The sequence below is a fragment of the Sorex fumeus genome, unplaced genomic scaffold (genome assembly GCF_029834395.1).
Source record: "Sorex fumeus unplaced genomic scaffold, SorFum_2.1 ptg000072l, whole genome shotgun sequence".
Classification (NCBI taxonomy): domain Eukaryota; kingdom Metazoa; phylum Chordata; class Mammalia; order Eulipotyphla; family Soricidae; genus Sorex; species Sorex fumeus.
Genome location: NW_026606129.1, coordinates 1,613,695 through 1,631,861, shown reverse-complemented (window position 1 = coordinate 1,631,861; position 18,167 = coordinate 1,613,695). Strand labels below are relative to the sequence as shown.

Below are 18,167 nucleotides of genomic sequence, written 5' to 3'. Positions count from 1 at the left end.
TGACAGGGCTGTCTGCCAGTGTCCAGCTGCAGTGGCCAGTCTGCCAGCATCCAGTGGGGGGCATAGGCTGGCGGTAAGCGTCCCTCCTGCAGGGGCCAGGGCGGCGCCCATGCTCTCAAGGCTGGGTCAGCAGGTGCACACTGGCTTTTTACCTTTGCTTGTCCTTCACTGTCTGCCCATGGCCCCTCAGTGGTGGCAGTGGACATTGGTCTGGCTGGATGCCATGTCCTCCTGCTGAGGAGTCCTCATGGGTGGCAGTGGACAGTGTTCCTGTGCAGGGGGCTGTGTCCTCCTGCCGTGGTGCCCGCATGGTCCCCTCTCTTGCTGAGTCCTTGCTCCAGCCCTGTGCTTCATCCTGATCCAGGGACAGGAGAGCCTCTGGGCCCCCCTGTCTCTCTGACCAGTCAGCTGTGGCACCGACTGGCCATGAGTGTTTACCACACCCATTGGCATGTAAGTGTTTTACTTCTTACATTTTTTTCTGGAAAAGTTGATAAGACACACGTTCAAGCTCTTGAGTGGCCCATAGGACCGGGGTTGGGGGGACACTCTCAGACCTGGCAGTGCCCGCCCTGACTGGGCAGGGGAGCGCTCAGGGTCCCAATGGAAGCCCACCGCTGCCTTCCACCCACAGAGAGAGCAGGGCTTTTCCTTCCTTCCCGTAAAACTTTCTCCCTCCTTATAAGCTTAAGCTGGAGAATCTGCATGGAAACGTTTTCTTCTGGGTAGTTATTGGATGAAATAAGATATTTTCTAAATATAACCACAGGTGCTCAGAATAGGATTTGCCTACTATTGCTTTCTGGAGGAAACTTGCTGAAACCTTGGCGGGGGCGGGGAAACATCTTTGGATGATTATTCAAGCAATTTTCCCACAGCTGTAAAAGGGGAACTATAGGATTGATTCATAGCTATCCTTCATTATTACTGTATTGAGGGGTCATTTCTAGTGAGAGAGATTGTTTACAGGCCTCTTTAGTATTGGGACAGGTGGGACTAAATCAGAAACAATTCTCTGAGAATTGTTTCTGATTTATATATATAATTATATGTAAGTTATATGTAATATATAATCTATATCTAGTTATATATAGATTATATAATCTATATCTATATACCTATATCTAATCCTAAATCTATATCTATACTTATTTGTGTGTGTTGGGTTAAACCCGTGGTACTCACGGCTTACTCTTGTGACTGTGTCAAACATCACTCTCAGTGGTGCTTTGAGAACCATGTATGGTGCTGGGGTAAAACCAGGGCCAGCCACATACAAGGTAGCAGCTTACCTGCTGCACTATTTTTCTGCCAGTAGCCCTTTCAAACCTCTGTGTAAAGAGTGGAGGTGGAATAAAAAGCGATTTGCATTACTTGTGGTCAAATACCTTGCAGAAGAAACCTTAAGTTTTGACCTCATTGTGGCGAGGCTGGAAATCTTCTCGGTCTGATAACTCAGTAGGCCTATGTGAGGTCAGCCTAGTGACCCTCTGAGAAGACCCGCCTTCCTGGGCTCTGGGGTGAGTTCGGTGTAGTGACCCTCTGCTCCCAGGCCTGCAGAGACCTGTCTACAACCTGGCTGAGGAGACCTGAGGTGCGCCTGCTGACCACCCTGGCCGGCGTGAAACCCTCGCTAGATGGCCGGGGGTGCACCTGGAATGTGTCTCAGGGCTTCCCACTGAGGCTCTCAGGTGCTGTTTTCTTTCCCTGCCTCCCGGGACCTGAGTGGGCAGGAGACCCCCAAGGGGGGTGTTTCTGAGCTGACGCGTGTCCTGGCCGACCTTGTCTTTGCTTCCCCGCAGACCTGGAGGCGTTCCCCAGCAAGCCGCGGGGTGCAGTGTCCGTGCGGGCGGGCCAGGGCGTGGTGCTGCTGTGTGGACCCCCGCCACACTCCGGAGGTAAGAGTCGGCCCAGCCCGGTGCCTGCTACTGCCCTGTGACCGCCTCGAGGTCCCCAAGCCCTGGGATCCCAGATCCTCATCCCCAGGGCCTCTGCAGCTGCCTCACTCTCGGACCCGCGGGCCAAGCAGGGTCACCTCCAGCCCTTCTGCGGCCCTTACTGTGGCCCGTTGGCTGGGGGCTTCCAGAACCTCCGCCAGCTGTGTGGGGGCACTGGACAGCAGAGGCACGAGTGGTCGCCCCTGGACGTGTGAGCTTGTGGGTGGAATGAGGGCAGATGCAGGGGCTTCAGGCAGCGGCTGCCCGAGCAGTGGGGGGCTGAGGAAGGGACGGGCCGGCTGCCCGTGCTCGCTGCAGCCAGGCCCACCCTGCGCGGGGCTGTGGAGTCAGCACCGGGCCCGAGTGCGAGGCTGCTCTGGGTCTGCAGTGCCGGGTTAGCCAGGAGACTTCACAGCACTTGGGGCCACTGGGCTTCGTGTGATGTTGCCCAGGGCTGTGCCGAGGGACAAGCCTTGACCCCTGGGAAGTCTCTCCAGCCTCGCCCATCTGAACCTCCCCCGATCCCAACACTCAGTTGCAGATGGACGGTCCTGTGGCGTTGTCATCACGGCTTACTTTGTTGTTGAGATGTTATGTATTGACGGGGAACGTTGATTTCCATAATGATCCAAGGCAAACTCCCATGACTCCGTCTTCTCTTCCCGTTCTTGTCTTCGTCTTCCTAGATCCTTTCCCCCACTCCCCAAAGGCAAGCCCGTGCCCCACCCCAACCTTGCCTAAGCCCCAGCCCTTAGACCCCAAACCCGTCCTGCCAGCCTCTCACACACCCTGCCACGAGACCCCTGTTCTCCGAAACCTCACCCGGGCTTCCCTCTTAAAAAAAAAAAAAAAAGGAATTGTGTAACTTTTTCTGTTTGGTTGTTTGGTTTGGGGTCAGAGCGGCGGTGCCCAGGGGCTCTCCTGACTCACTGTTGCGGGGGTCCCTCCGGGAGGTGCTTAGGGATAAGCTGGCAGTGGACACAGGCCTCACTCAGATACGTCCAGATGCCACTGTCCCAGGCAGGCGTGGGGAGGAAAAGCTCTGGTTTCAGGGCTGCATCCAGTGGGCCGACCCAGCACGTCAGCAGTGTGGCCTGTCTGCCCCCAGGTGCCGCCTTCCTCAGCCCTGGAGCTGGGCACGCAGTGGCCCTGGGCTCCTGCCACAGGTCACCGAGCCCTGTGGGGTCTGGGTGGGGCTGTGGCCGTGCGCAGGTTCCTTCTGTGGGGCGGGAGCGGCTGGGCTGTGGGTGAGGGCATGTCTGGGCCTCGGGACCTCTGTATCTCCTGTGTGGCTGTGCTGGGGGGGGGGGGGGGCTGTTCCCCACCTCCCTTTCCCCCTGCCAGCCTCTGCCACCCACTGTCTCCTGGCTGGCCGGGACCCTCACGCTGTGTGTCACCCTGTCCCAGGACCATGGAGGGGCTACATCTGACTTAGAGACCCACATTCCCTGCACAAGCAGTGGTGATCAAGACCCATGACCTCTCACCTCTTAGTGTGACTCTCAGCAGCGAGTCCTCCCTCCCTCCCTCCCTCCCTCCCTCCCTTCCTTCCTTCCTTCTTTCCTTCTTCTTCCCTCTCTTCCTTCCTTCCTCCCTCCCTTCTTCCCTCCCTCCCTCCCTCCCTTTTTTGGGGGGGGTTACACCCAGTGAAGCACAAGGGTTACTCCTGGCTCTGCACTCGGGAATTACTCCTGGCGGTGCTCAGGGGACCATATGGGATGCTGGGAATCGAACCCAGGTCAGCCAGGTGCAAGGCAAACGCCCTACCCGCTGTGCTATTGCTCCAACCCCTCCCTCCCTCCTTTTGTCCTTCCTCTCCATCCCTTCTTCCCTCCCTTCCTTCCCTTCTCCCTCCCTTTCCTTCCGTCCCTCCTTCCTTCCCTTTCCTTCCGTCCCTCCTTCCTTCCCTTTCCTCCCTCCCTCCCTTCTTTCCTTCCTCCCTCCCTCCCTCCTTTCCTTCCTTTCTTCCTTCCTTCCTTTCTTCTTCCCTCCCTCCCTTCCTTCCTTCTTTCCTTCCTTCCTTCCCTCCCTCCCTCCCTTCTTTCCTTCCTTCCTTCTTTCCTTCCTTCCTTCCTTCTTTCCTTCCTTCCTTCCTTCCTTCTTCCTTTCTTCCTTCCTTCCTCCCTCCCTCCCTCCCTCCCTTCCTCTCTCCCTCCCTCCCTCCCTCCCTCCCTCCCTCCCTCCCTCCCTCCCTTCCTTCCTCCCTTCCCTCCTTCCTTCCCTTCCCTCCCTTCCTTCCTCCCTTTCCTCCATCCCTCCCTCCCTCCCTCCCTTCATCCCTCCCTTCCTCCCTCTCTCCCTCCCCTTCCTTCCTTCCTTCCTTCCTTCCTTCCTTCCTTTCTTCCTCCCTTCCCAAAAAGGAGATACAGGGAGAAAACAGGAAAGGGAGGGCGAGGCGAGGAGAAAGGAAGGAAGGGGGAGAGGAGGTGGAGGGGATGGAGGGAGGAAGCTTCCCTATGAGTGGGGCCTTGCTGGGTCGTTGCCATTCCTCAGTGCTGTGGCGTCTCGTTCCTCAGGAGGTTTCATCATTAGATGGTCTTCAGACCTGGGGAGAACATCACGGGGCTTTTGACGAGTGAGTGTATTCCGGCATTTTGTGTATTTAATTAATTCTGCATGGCCCGCAATCGCCTGTGCTCGTGTCAGCAGCAGGCCAGCGGGCTCGGGGAGAATCAGCTTGTTAGTCACCCACAGTCGCTGACCCCAGCTCGGGCCAGAGGACAGAACTGCCCCAGCAGGGGCCACGGGGCCGTGTGTGATGGCTCGTCCCCAGCAGCGTCTTGGTTGATGTCCCAGAGCTGCCCCTTCTCTGGAGACGCTGCTGGTAGCTGAGGAGACTCGGGCGCTGCCCACCTGTGAGGCGGGAGGCGCCGGCCTGGCCCGTGTCGGGAGTCCCTGGGTTGGCCAGGCACGCTCTCTCCGTGTGAATGCGTGCGCGAGAGTGCGCGTGTGCCTGTGCCTGTGTGTGCCTGAGAGTGTGCAAGCATGTGCGTGTGCGTGAGTGTGAATGCATGCATTGCATGAAGGTGTGTGCACGGGAGTGTGCGTGTACGTGTGAGCATGCATGTGTGTGTCTGAGAGTGTGTGCATGAGCATGAATGTGGGGGAGAGTGCATGCATGTGTGTGCACGTGTGTGCATGTGTGTGCGCGAGGGTGAGGTGGGTGTTTACACCAGTGGTAAAGGGTGAGGTGGGTCTTCCCCTGGGGGGTAGGGGGTGAGGTGGGTCTTCCCATCAGTTCATCTAGTATTGAGCACTTCTCAGTGAGCAGTCTGCCGTCGCTCAGTACCACGTGTGTGAGTGCTGCACACGTTTGTGCACGCATGCTCTCTATACCATGCGTGGATGCTGTATGCATGTGTGTACCTGCCATGTGCCCATGCATGTTGTGGAGTGACGCTGGGTATGTGCTGCTTGCAGGTGTCTGCATGATGCTTCACATGTCCACACAACATGTCTTTCTGTGTCTGCTTGATTTACCACAGGTGTACACACTGCAGGCACATGCTTATATGCTATGTGTGCATGTGATGTCGTATGTCTTCATATGTGTCTACCTGTGCACATGTGTTTACGTGTTACACCTTGTTATAGTTCTGTACACATGCATATGTGAGTATGATTGAGGGTGTGAGCGTGCGAGTCTGCGTGTGTGCATGACTGTGTGTATGCGTATGTGAATGAGTGTGTGCGTGTGTCTGTGTGTGCTAGTGTGTATGCAGATAAGTGTTTGGATGAGTGAGTTTGTGAATGCCGACGAGTGTGTGTATCTGGGTTGAGCATGTGTACACGTGTGTGAATATGTGTGGATGTGTATCTGTGAATGAATGTCTAGGTGTGTGTGTTTCTGAGAGTGTGTCTGAGTGTGAGAGAGTGAGTGCTTGTGAGTGTGTGTGTGTGTGTGTGTGTGAGAAAGAATTCTCCTTAAAGAGCAGAGTGAGCCAGTTTTCCTCCTCTGTCCTCCTCTGTGGGTGCTCCTGCCCCCGGGAACCCCCTGCTTCGTGGGTGTGTGGCGACACGCAGCTGTGCGGCTGCCCTGGGGCAGAGCGATGCCGTTTGGTTTCTTACTTCCCAAAGGAGGAAGCGAGTGACGTCACTGCCGCCCCCAGCCTCCCTCTCGGCTCTGACTCCTGAACTGTCGGAGCACTGCCGGGTGGGCGAGGAGAAGCCCAGGTCGACGGCCCGGGGAGCAGCGAGGGGAGCTGAGGGAGCCAGTGGGGGGAGGCAGGGGGTGGCCGAATCTGGCGCTGAGGCGGTCAGTGGGAGGAGGAGGGAGGGCCGCTAAATATAGCGCTGCATAGCCAGAGGGGGGAGGCAGGAGGGCAGCTCGGCTGATGCTGAGGCAGCAGAGGGGCAGGGGTGATGGAGAGAGTGTCTTCGGGCTTCTGGGTCCTCAGCCCGGGAATCCCACCGCTGGGATAAGGTGCCCCCCATCCTGGTCTCCTGCCCCACACCCTCCAGACGCAGGTGAGCTCTGCCTCGGACAGTCATGGGGTGGTGGGAGTCCCATGTGTTCTCGCTGTTTCTTAGCTCAAGCCTGTGACACCTGTGGGTGCCCGAGAGGCCGGACTCTCCCTTTCGTCCCTGCAGTGAGGACTTGGTGCAGAGTGGGCATGTCTGGGTCCCTGGGGCGCACGGCCCTGGCCCTCCCAAACTGTGAGGGCAGAACGGCGACGCCTTGTTCAGTCTTGCTAGAGCCGGGGCTGCTCACAGCCTCGCTCCTCCCCAGACCCCTCCCCACGCCTCCCTCCACCCACAGGGCACAGACACGCGGGGTCCAGGCAAGGAAACCCCGGGCGGGCGGAGGGTCCTCGTTTTCGCTCTCTCTCAGACAGCTGAGGTGACCGCAGCAGCCCTGCCCCGTTCCCTACCGGATTGTCTTGGGAGGACTCACCTGCCGGCCTTGGTGGTTCTTAGAGCCTCCGGGAAGGCGTCCAGGAGGATGAGGAGGAGGAGGAAGTGAGAGAATCACGCCCTCCTCCCCAGGGCCGGTGTGGCCCCTGCTCTGCTCTCCCACTGCGTCTCTCTTCAGTTACCCCGCTGGAGGCTACGAAGCAGGCAGCTCCGAAGCAGAGAGAATGTGCTAATTATGAGGAGGCAGATTTTAATTGAAAAGGTAGAGAGAGGCGCAAGCCTCCCGCGGGACCCCCGCCCAGGCAGAGCTCTGGGTGGAAGCAGTTTCCCAGGAGCCGGGACCCCAGTGTCCCATCTGCGAAGCGGAGTGCCCAGACACCTCCAGTCTGAAGAGCAGCAGAGAGAAACTTAAAAGCGAAACCAATGGGGTCTTTGAAGGAGAGAAACTGAACGTTCCTTTGGCAGATCTGGTGTGTGAAATTCACTGACGGGTTTGAGGCCAAGCATCTTGCAGGCGTTTCTTTGTAACCATCTGAAGAGCCAGTTCCAAGTCTCTGCCCAGCATCTCCCTGTTGGCCAACGGGTGGGGGCTGCTCCTTCCTCTCCCTCCCACCTCTGTGCTCACCCCCTGCAGCCCCAAAGCCTCCGGTCACTTCTGGGGAGAGACAGGTGAGGGGTCATGGTGGCCGGAGGCCCCAGGGACCAGAGGAGCCATGTGCAGAGCTGTGTACATAGGTGTGTCAATGTGTATGCATGTAAGCGTGCGTGAGTGCATGTGAACGTGCAGTGTGAGCATGGTGAGTGCACATGTGGGCTACGAGCGTGTTGACTATGTGTATGTAAGTGTCTGTAAGTGTAAGAGAGTGTGTGTGTGTGGATATGTGCAAGTGTGCACTGTGGCACATGTATGCATATGAGATGCATGACTGCACGTAAGTATATGAGAGTGTGAACATGTACATAGACCTGTGTGTAAGTGCGAATAAGCGAACATGTACATGTATGCATGCATGTGTGTGCATCTGTGACTATGTATGTCAATAAGCATGCACACGCATGTGTATGGTGCAGCCATGTGCATACCCATGTATCTTCATGTGTGCTTGCGTGAGTATGCACGTGTGAATGCATGCATGTCTGTGGGTATGTGGTTGCAAATACATGATTGTATGTGCTTGCTAATGTGCATGTGTGTGAACATGTGTGTGCATAGGATTGCATTCATGAGAGTGTGCAAGAATTGTGAACACATGGTTTTGTGTATGTGTGCAAGCTTGTGATTGTAATGGTAGACTGTGGTGCAAGCAGTCGTGTGTGTGGTTGTGTGTGCAATGTGTGTGAGCATGTGCATTTGTGCACACATGTGTGAGCATGTGTATAAGCACGTGTGAGCATTACATGAGTGTGCACATGCTGTGAGCATGTGTGTGTGCACATGTGCGTGCATGAAGTGTGTGCCCATGTTCACCTATGCACGTGTGATGTGTGGACATGTGCGTGCATGTGAGTACTGAATGAGTATATTCATGCACATATGTGCACATGTGCATGCACATGTAAGAGTGTGCACAAGCATGTGTATGAACACATGCACACCCCAGGCTCTCCTGCACATGATTCTGCACTCCTGGGGCAATTCTCTGGCCCTCAGGGAACTCCCTCGCACACCGGCCTGCTCAGGGTGGTCTGAGGTGAGAGGAAAAGGGGGTCACCACAGACACGGCCTTTCCTGGAATGGAAAACAGTCGTGTTGAGCCCCAGACCCCGCGGCTCCAGCCCAGACGCCCTCTTCCCGCAGAGAGGCCCAAAGTCTGTTTCAGGTTGCCTGCAGTCGAGCGGGAGGCCGTGCGCGGCCAGCCTTGGTCTCCTCAGAGCCCAGGACAGGGTCATCCCAGCAGCACACGTGGCATGGCTGCACGGCCTCACACACTCACGCGGCAGCCAGCTGGTGCCTCTCCCGTCCCTCACAGACGGGAAGTTCCAGCCATTGGCTGCAGACAAGCTGAAGGCTATTGATTAACACAACAAGGGATGAGGAAAACGAACACGCTCAGGACTTCCCAGAAGACATGTGTGTGGAATGCAGTGTGGCACTCCCAAGGACAAGCAGGTTCAGAAACTCCCCGGGCCTGGCAGCTGGGGTCTCAGACAGGCGAGGGGGTGTCTGGAGCAGAGCAGAGGTGCACCGAGCAGGCACAGGCCGGGGCCACCACGTGAGTGACAGAGAGGGGTTGTTGCCACTGGCTGGTGCTGCTCACAGACCCGAGGGCTGCCTTCCCCTGGGCTGAGCTCGGCAGACCCAGGGCCCTCTCTTCCCCGCAGACCTGGCCCACCCCATGCTGATGCCCACAGAGGGGGCGGCCTGTCTTCTTCCCAGGAACTCCTGAGCCTATAGGGGAAGGGAGGCCCGGCTAGCCAGAGAGTCCGTCCTGTGCAGCTCTCCTGCCCTCAGGAGGCTGTCAATGGGAGCTGCCGCTGTGTCTGGAGGACTGAGGGTCTCCCCTCTCTGAGCTTTGCTCTCCGGGCACATGCAGGGAGTTGATTCTCCAGTGGGAGGTCTGCTTTTAGGGGGGCTGGGCAGCCACAACACTTCTCTTATTTTTTTTTGTGTGTGTGTGTTTTGGTGGTATGGTGTCTGTGTTTGGCTTATACTACTCTGCAAACTTTAATATACATTTAATAACTTCATTTTGGCAGTAACATGGTTACCATTTCCAATGCCAGGATAGATACAAAGTAACATACGGGTTTTCAGGAGAAACCTGGGGCTGGAATGCGACTCCGCATCCCACCCCTCTGCCGCACTGCAGTTGCCGGTCTAATGCTACACGCCCACTCGCCCTGGGAAGCAGCATCTCACTGACCTTTGGTTTGCATTTTGCTGACAACAGGTGATGAGGAGAGCTTTACCAGGCGCCTCTCTTGCCATTGTGTGGTGCTGAGGGCTGACTACTGACTCTGTGCTGAGAGATCCTCCTGGCGGGACGTGGGGGGCATAAGGGGTGCTGGGGGTCACAGCCCGCTGCCCCCTCTGGCCCATCTGCATCTTCTTTGGGGAGGTTCTGCTCCGTCTCGTTGCTCTCCTGGGTGGTGGTTCGGCCTCAGCTCGGTTGTGTGGATTCTTTGCGTATCTCGGGTAGGAGGCCCGTCTGGACCTTGCCTCGGCCCAGGCTGCCCCTCACGATGGCCCCTTCTCTCCTGTCCTGCCCAGAGCTGTCCTACGCCTGGATCTTCAATGAGTACCCCGTGTTCGTGCAGGAGGACAGGCGGAGATTCGTCTCCCAGGAGACCGGCCACCTGTACATCGCCAAGGTGGAGCCGTGGGACGTGGGCAGCTACACGTGTGTGGTGACCAGCGTGGTGACCCGTGGCAGGGTGCTGGGGCCGCCCACTCCCCTGGTGCTCCGTGCTGATGGTAGGGGGCCCCCAGGGAAGGGCTGAGCAGGGACCGGGGAGCCCCGGGGCAGCCTGGGACAGGGTTTGACCCTGCCCAGGCCCGCTGCCCTCTCGGACAGTGCAGGGACGAACGAGCTCACCGCAGAGCACGGGGGCCGTGGACACGGGTGAGGAGTCAAGGTGTGCCCAGGCCTGGCTGTCAGGGCTGCCCGTGGGCCCTGGGCTCTGTCTCTGCTCCCGTGTTGTCTGCTGAGAGTGTCTCTCTCTACCCCTCCCCCAGCACTGTGGTTCTGGGCGGCAAGGCCGGGCTGCTGAGAGCCGAGGCTGAGGGACTTGCCCGTAAACGTGAGACACCCTCGATCCCTGCGCATCGAGCCATGTCAGGCTGGGGAGGAGGACACGTCCCCACAGCCTCTTGGCCATGAGCCGTGGGGTGCCCCTCGGAAACTCGGGCGGCTGAGTGGGACCCCGAGCCCCATCCCGACCCAGGCTCCCCTCCCCGAGCTGCCGTGGGCCGTGAGAAGTGTGGTGGCTTCTGTGCTGGGGTCTGGGGGAGGCTCCCGTGGCTCTTGCCCTCTGGGGTGTTTCGGGAACAGCCCGTCCCCCTAGACCCTCAGTCATGCTGGAATTGCATGGCAGCTGCAGAAGGGGGCGCCGCCGCTCCCACTCCCGAACAAGACGGCTCCCGTGCTGCTGAGGGGGGACAGGGGCAGTCCCCAGAGGGAGGTGCCACTGCCCTCTCTGGACGCCACGCAGGGGCACCCACAGCCCGAGCGGTTGCCCAGGCCGCGCGCACAGCAGCCGGCGGGCCTTCTTCCTCCCAGGCGTGATGGGGGAGTACGAGCCGAAGATCGAGGTGCAGTTCCCGGAGACGCTGCCGGCGGCCAAGGGCACCACCGTGAGACTGGAGTGCTTCGCCCTCGGAAAGTAGGTTCAGAGCTTGTCTCTATCGGGCTCAGGGCCATGGGGCTGGAGAGTGGAGACAGCCCCTCTGGGATGTGGAATAGGACGTGTGGGGACCAGAGGGAACAGACTTAAAAGGCTCTTTGCAGAGACCAACTCTGCCAGCCTAAGACACAGAGAGCACGGTGCTTTCACTCTCCCGTGCCCCGGGCGTGGGTCAGGCGGGGGATGTCTTGGTCCACATCCAGGGTTAACTCAACAACAGGGTTTAGTTGACTGAAAGAGCCGCTGAGAGTAAATCTTGGCAACTGAGGTGTGATCTGCATCTGAAAGTCCATCTTCCTGCGGAGTTCTAACGAAGGCTTTGCTGTGTGAAGTCAGGACGCTTCCAGACTGGTCTGCAAGAGTGCTGACACAACACTCTCTCCCCAGCCCTGTTCCTCAGATCAGCTGGAGGAGGAGTGACGGGCTGCCCTTCCCTAGCAAGATCCAGCTGCACAAGTTCAACGGGGTCCTGGAGATCCCCAGCTTCCAGCAGGAGGACGCGGGCTCCTACGAGTGCCTGGCAGAGAACGAGCGGGGCCGCAACGTGGCGCGTGGGCGGCTCACTTACCACGGTGAGTGGATTGGTCTCGGGGCTCCCGGCCGGCAGGAAGCCAGGCAGGAGCAGGGGGCCATGCAAGGCGGAAGAGCTCAAGGTCGCACTGTTCTGCTTGCACATGGAACGCACACTGAGAACATGGAGCACACAGAGCACACGGAGCACACACAGCATACAACGGAGCACATGGAACCCACACGGAGCACACACGGAGCACACGGAACACACTCGACACACAGAGCACACTCAGCACACACTCAGCACACAGCACACACAGAGCACACACTCAGCACACTTGTTTGCCTGGATTCATCACTGGAGGAGCTAGGAACACTTTGCAGGCTGCAGGCTTTCGTGTTCTGAGGCATTTTCAGTGATTCATGTGATAGTGCAAACGTTCACCTTTTTTCTCCAAATAACCTTCCCCACATGGCTGTGGGGGGGGGGGTGTCTTTCCCACCCCGTGAACTGGGCTTGCGTCGCTGTTGTCTGAGTGGAAGGAGTCTGAGTCTGCATCCAGGCAGCTCAGAGACTCACCCCTGCTAACGGCGCCATTCTAATTGGTGATCACATTTGCTTGGCATGAGCATCTGTCAGGAAGGCGCGGAAAACATTTCATTTACTTCAAGCCTGTTTGTAGATTGTCTTTTTGCTCAAAACTAGTCTTCCAATCCCTTTTATTAGAAGCTTAGTTTTGGGGGTTTTCCATGATTTTGAAGGGATATCTATGATCTAGAGTATGATTTAGAAGGGATAAACACGGCATCTTGCAGCATCTGCTCTGAAGTGTAAGAAGAAGATGTCAGCTCTGTGGGTCTCGCTGCAGCGAGTACCACGGAGGAGAAAAAGGCGGGGACTGGGCTATCAGCAGGGCGCGTGCCTGGGTTCTGTCTGGAGGCTGAGATGGCTGTTTGCACACAGCACTGGCCATGTGATCTCGCTGGTGCGGGGCGGGGGTTCTGCGGGGCCGGTGAGTGGTCAGGGCAGCTAAGACGTCGGAGTGCATCTGAGTGGGTGAGGCTGTTCCAGGCCAGTCCAGGCCAGCCAGGGCCATGGCAGTTCGGAGGCTCCTGCCCCTTCTTCCCCCACTGTTCCAGGGTGGTGGTGGACACGGTTCCCCCCAGGCCAGGGGCATGGCCAGGGGTGGGCATCGTCCCTGTCTCCCCTGCTGAGCCCCTCCCGCCTGCACACCCGCCCACCCCACCGGGAAGGGCTAGACGCGACGCTCTGGCCACTCTCGGGAGGACCTAGTCTGCAGGAAACACAAAGGCTGGGCTGGGTCCTGGGAGAGTCCCGTCCCCCTGTCCTTCCCTGAGATGCTCACTGCAGCGGCCAGCAGGACGTTCTCCTTCCCTCCCAGGCCGGCTGCTCATCCTGCCTAAACCCCAGCAAGGGCAGCACACCTGTCCCTGGGATGAGAGGAAGGGGAGGGAGGGGGAGGGGAGGAAGAGGAAAAGAGAGATGGGGAGGGAGGGGAGGAAAGGGGAGGGGAGGGGAGGGGGAGAGGGAAGAGAGGAGGAGGGAGGAGGAGGGAAAGGGGAGGGGAGCAGAGAGGAGAGGAGAGGAGGAGAAGATAGGAGGCGCCCCCCACCCCCTGAGGAACACAGAGAGCCAGGGGCCTGCCTGCCCCGAGCCCGGCTGACACGCTACTCTACTGAACGTGTGTCACAGTCACTCACAAAGGAGTATCCCAGATTCCTCCAAAACACAGGGGAATGACGACCCAGGGTTGCTGCGCGTTTGTATGCATTGTTTAAGGGTGCACCAGTCACTTCTTTTTCACCCAAGAAAGTCCCACGATTCAAATTAAACCAATTTATCCGTCTTCCTGTACTTCCATTCTGATTCACACAGAGGCTCATAAGATGCTCACTGGTTCGTATTTAATTAAAGTTATTTCTGACTTGCGGGAAGTGTTTTTCCCTGAGCTGGAGACATTATTCTGTGGGTTTAATTCCTAGTGTGTAAGTCAGACTGGGCCGGCTGCCATCGCGGAGGAAATCCCCTCGTGTGGGTCCTTCTGGGAGAAGGACCTGGGGGGTGGCTGTCAGCAGACCTCCCCAGGGGGCTCCTGGGTCAGACCCCGGGGGCTCAGCGAACCTTCCTGGAAGCGGTGTCTCCCATCTCCACACTCCGTGTGCGTCCTGCCCGCCCTGTCTGCCTCACTCCTGTTTCCAGAATCTGGGGGGTGGTCAGGAGAGGGCTCGGGGGGAACCGCAAGTATCAGCTCTGGCCCAGGCCTGGAAGGGTTCCTGCCCAGACTCAGACACAGCGGGGTGCCGCGGGGTGCCGCATGCTCCCATGGGGGCTCACCACGCTTCCTCCCCCCCCTCCCCCCGCAGCCCAGCCCCACTGGGTGCAGCCCATCCGGGATGTGGAGGCGGCCGTGGAGGACAGCCTGCGCTGGGAGTGCCGCGCCAGCGGGAAGCCTCGGCCCTCGTACCGCTGGTGGAAGGACGGCGCGGCCCTGGCGCTGGAGGTGAGGCGTGCGGCTTTCACCTGCCGGGGGGTCACAGTCAGGTTGTGCCATGAAGGGCCAGCCATGGGACGTAGGGGAGAGCCAGGGTCCCCCAAGATTATGGGGATGGGGGTCCCTGAGCAGGTCTGCATGGTGCTGCCTCCCGGGGGGTCTTGGGGAAGGGCCCCTTTAGCCAGAGCCAGATGCCATTTCCTCTTTGCTGCTCGATCCCTAGAACTCACTTGTCTTATGGCTCCTTCTCCCTTGCCTTCTGAGTCCTCCTTGTCAAACTTCCTCTTATTACAAGCTCTGTCATTTTTGCTGTTGAAAATTATGTGCGGGTCAATTATCTGCCACCAACTGTTAGAGATGACCTTTGATATTCCAACAGAGCCTCAGCCAGCATGTTCAGCAGAATCCAGAGGTTCTAGACAAGACCTTTCATATCTCATCAAGGCCCCAGCGGGCCTGTTTACCAGGATCCAGCACCCCGAGCCACGTGTTCCACCCACATGGGCTGGAGACTGGCGGTTCCCTTCCTGGCAGCAGGCTGCAGGGGACCTTGTCTGGGGCAGACACTGCTGCGTCCCCCTGCTCCCCACACACCTCACGTCCAGAGGGAACCGTGCCATTCAGCCAGTGAGGGCTTGTGTGGTCATGTCTGTTCCTACCCAGGAGAGGATCCAGGTAGAAAACGGCGCCCTGACCATCTCCAACCTGAGCGTGGCCGACTCGGGCATGTTCCAGTGTATCGCAGAGAACAAGCACGGCCGCGTGTATGCCAGCGCACAGCTGCGCGTTGTGGGTGAGCTCCCCAAGTCTGCTCCCCCCGCAGGCCCCTTCCTGTGGGAATCCGAGTAGCCTCATCTGCCGTCTGCAACTTCCCTGCAGGCTGTGCTCTGTGGGCTCCAGGGGGCTCTTCGAGGAAGCGGGTGTGTGTGTGTGGCGGGGGGGCAGCAGGAGTGGGAACAGGCTCCTGCCAGCCCTGCCTGCTGCCTGGAGAAAAGGACGCTGCTCCCTGCGCTGGACCTCCCTGAGGGAGCCAGGAGTTGTCACAGACTGAGCCTATAGAAACTCTCCGGTTAGGGCCGTGGACACTTGCCCAGGGCTCTGGGAACTCTCAGAGGAAGAGAGGAAGGAAGGAGGGACCAGGGGCTCCAGCAACACGTTCAGCAGCAAAGGGCAGAGTCCATCCCTGGTGGTCTGGGGTCATGGGGAGTGAAGGGACAGGAGGACCAAGGGAGGGAGGGACAGGAGGTCATCTGACAGGGGACACAGGTCTCTGGTCCTCACTTAGACAGAGCCCTGGGGCCCCACAGGCACACACACACACATACATATACACATATGTACATACACAGCACATGCCACGTGCACACACATGTACACATACACACGCAAGTGTACATACACGCACACACATGCACACATGTGTACACACCCGCACATGTGTGCACATACATATAAACACATGCACACGCACATGCTTATACACACATGCACACACAAACACTAATGCACAGTATAACTGCTCACTTACATACGCACCCACCTGCACACGTACATATGCATTACACACATGCACACACACAAATGCTCACACATATACACACATACCCACATATATACATGCACTTGTGCACAGATACATATAAATGCTCACACACATATACACAGGCATAGGCACACATATTCACACACATACACTAGTGCACACATACATAAACGCTCACACACACATACACACATACCCAGATGCACACCTTCACACACGCAGCCTTCGCATGGGCAGATGATGAGTCTTCCCTGACCTCCGCCCGGTGCAGGGAGAGGAAGGTGCTCACAGCCCATGCGTGGTCCCTGACAGGGCCTGCTGGATGCCCCCTCTGGGCACTCAGAGCAGCCTCAGGCCTCTCGTGTCCTCACTCTTCACATGACCTGTAACGCGCATGAAAAGTGCGTGCTGCACTCCAGCAGTTGGGATCTGAACCGAGACCTACAAGCCTCTGCCACCAGATGCAAACTGCAGGACTTGGCACCGCGGAACACCTCTGGGCAGCAGACACCAGCACACAGGGGTCCCGGCCCAGCACAGCCCAGCCGCTGAGGGACTGGCCCGTGGGATGGCCTCCGACAGATGCTTACCTTTCGTGTCAGTGACTCATAATGGGGCTGTCTCTCTCTCTCTCTCTCTCTCTCTCTCTCTCTCTCTCGTTTCTTTTGAATCTTGGGTCAGACTCAGTGAGGATCAGGGATCAGTCCTGGAGGGTTTCAAGGGGTCCACGTGACGTGGCGGGAACCAAGCCTAGGTCACCTGTGCACGGCAGCTCCTTGCCCGCTGTACTGTCCTCGAGCCCTGGTCTCCCTTTGCCTGTTTCTTTCTGGTTTTGGACCCACGCCTGGCAGAGCCCTGGGAGCTGTGCTGGATGGAACCGGCACCCTGTGATGCTGTCCTGGAGAGATTTCAAACCCTCACAGGAGATGCATAAAACTCTCCCGTCAAGCCGTCACTCAGGACATAGGACCTGTGGGGAAATGCAGACGGACGGCCCCGTGGAAGCCCTGGGTCTGGGGTGTGGGTGGCACCCTGGGCGGGGCAACCACACCCCTGTGGAGAAACTGAGAAGCACCCAGCTGGGCACCAGTTGGCATGCTCCCCGGCGGCATTCAGGGTGCGGCTGGCGCTCACCTCCTCCCCGCACCCCTCCCCAGCCTCTGCGCCCAGTTTCGCCAGGATGCCGATGAAGCAGCTGCTGCAGGTGCAGGAGGGCAGTGAGGTCACTGTGTCCTGCCAGCCGGGGGCCGCCCCTCAGCCGCGCATCTCCTGGAAGAAGGGGCCTCAGAGACTGCGGGAGAGCCACAGGTAGGACGCATGGGCTGGCCCCTCCGTGTCACCGTCCCCCAGCATCACCTGTGACACACCATCTCCCTGTGCCTTCCCAGTGTCACCCTGGGTGACAACCTGTCACCTGGTGCCATCTGCCACGTTATTTTCTGACCCTCCCAGTGCCATTCCTGTCCCCTCCCAGTATCACCCTGTTCCCTGCCCGCGTCACCCCATCCCACTGTTACCCATTATCCCATGTCATCAGTCACCTCACACTCTCCGTCCTCTCCAGTGTCCCCCAACCCCTCGCCTCTCCCAATCCCATCCCTTTACCTAGCGTCACGCCCGACTGCAGCGGCCGCCAGCAGGACTGTGCCTGCCGGTGTGTCGGCTCGGGGGGCTCCGGGCTCAGCTCGCACCCCTGGACCCGCTCTGGCTCTCGTGCCCACAGTCCGGACGTCCCCGTGCGTGTGCATGCGTGGCCCCTCCTGTCGGGAGGCAGATGCACTCTTTGGCTGGCCACATGGGCCTGCCCTCCCGGGTGCCCCCGAGCCTCTGGTGCAGCTCAGACACGGGCACTTGGAGTTCCAGGGGCTCAGGCTCAGAGCTGGAATCCCCCCGCCCTGCCTGCACCATGGCTGGGCCCCGGTGGGCCTGTGAGTGGGGCCCAAGGGCCGATGGGCTCGGCCTGGGCCAGAGGCTGCCGCTGGCACCTGTCTGCCGGGGCGACTTGGCGGGTGGGAGGTTTGGGTCTTCTCCAGCTTGCCTAGAGCCAGATCAGGCTCCCTTGCCCTGAGCGGCCCCGCCTTCCTGCCGACACCATGCTCTGCCCAGACACCTGGGGCCTCCAGGCCGGGCGGCACCTCTGCTTGGCTTCTACCACCAGATTCGTGTCTTGCTTTGGAAACGAGAGAATTCGTCGCACTGTTGGGCTCTAGAGGGGAATTCAGCCTTGGCGCTGGGGCCTGTGGCAGGGCCTTGAACGTGTTGTTCCCGGTGACTGTGTGGTGTGGCTCGTGGCGTGGGCCTAGGGTGGAGCCTCAGACCTCCTGGCACACTTGTTCCTCCTACGCAGCCCCCGGGAGGGCCTCTGAGACTCAGCGTGTGTTTCCAAGGTCTGCCCAGAGCTGTGTGACCACCTAAGTGACCCATATACGAACACTTGCTTAGAACTTATGTGAGGACCCCGTG

At 58.7% G+C, this 18,167-nt stretch overlaps 1 protein-coding gene across 1 annotated transcript in view; it reads left to right on the top strand.

The window, feature by feature from the left end:
- The window catches only part of LOC130037422 (contactin-3-like), an 87,105-nt gene that overhangs the window by 34,501 nt on the left and 34,437 nt on the right, over positions 1-18,167 (top strand). Inside the window, exons 4-10 of the mRNA XM_056129264.1 lie at positions 1,803-1,898; positions 10,003-10,206; positions 11,012-11,114; positions 11,523-11,707; positions 14,034-14,170; positions 14,825-14,954; positions 16,862-17,012. Of these exons, the coding sequence (XP_055985239.1) occupies positions 1,803-1,898; positions 10,003-10,206; positions 11,012-11,114; positions 11,523-11,707; positions 14,034-14,170; positions 14,825-14,954; positions 16,862-17,012 (1,006 nt within the window). The remainder of the gene's footprint in view (positions 1-1,802; positions 1,899-10,002; positions 10,207-11,011; positions 11,115-11,522; positions 11,708-14,033; positions 14,171-14,824; positions 14,955-16,861; positions 17,013-18,167) is intronic.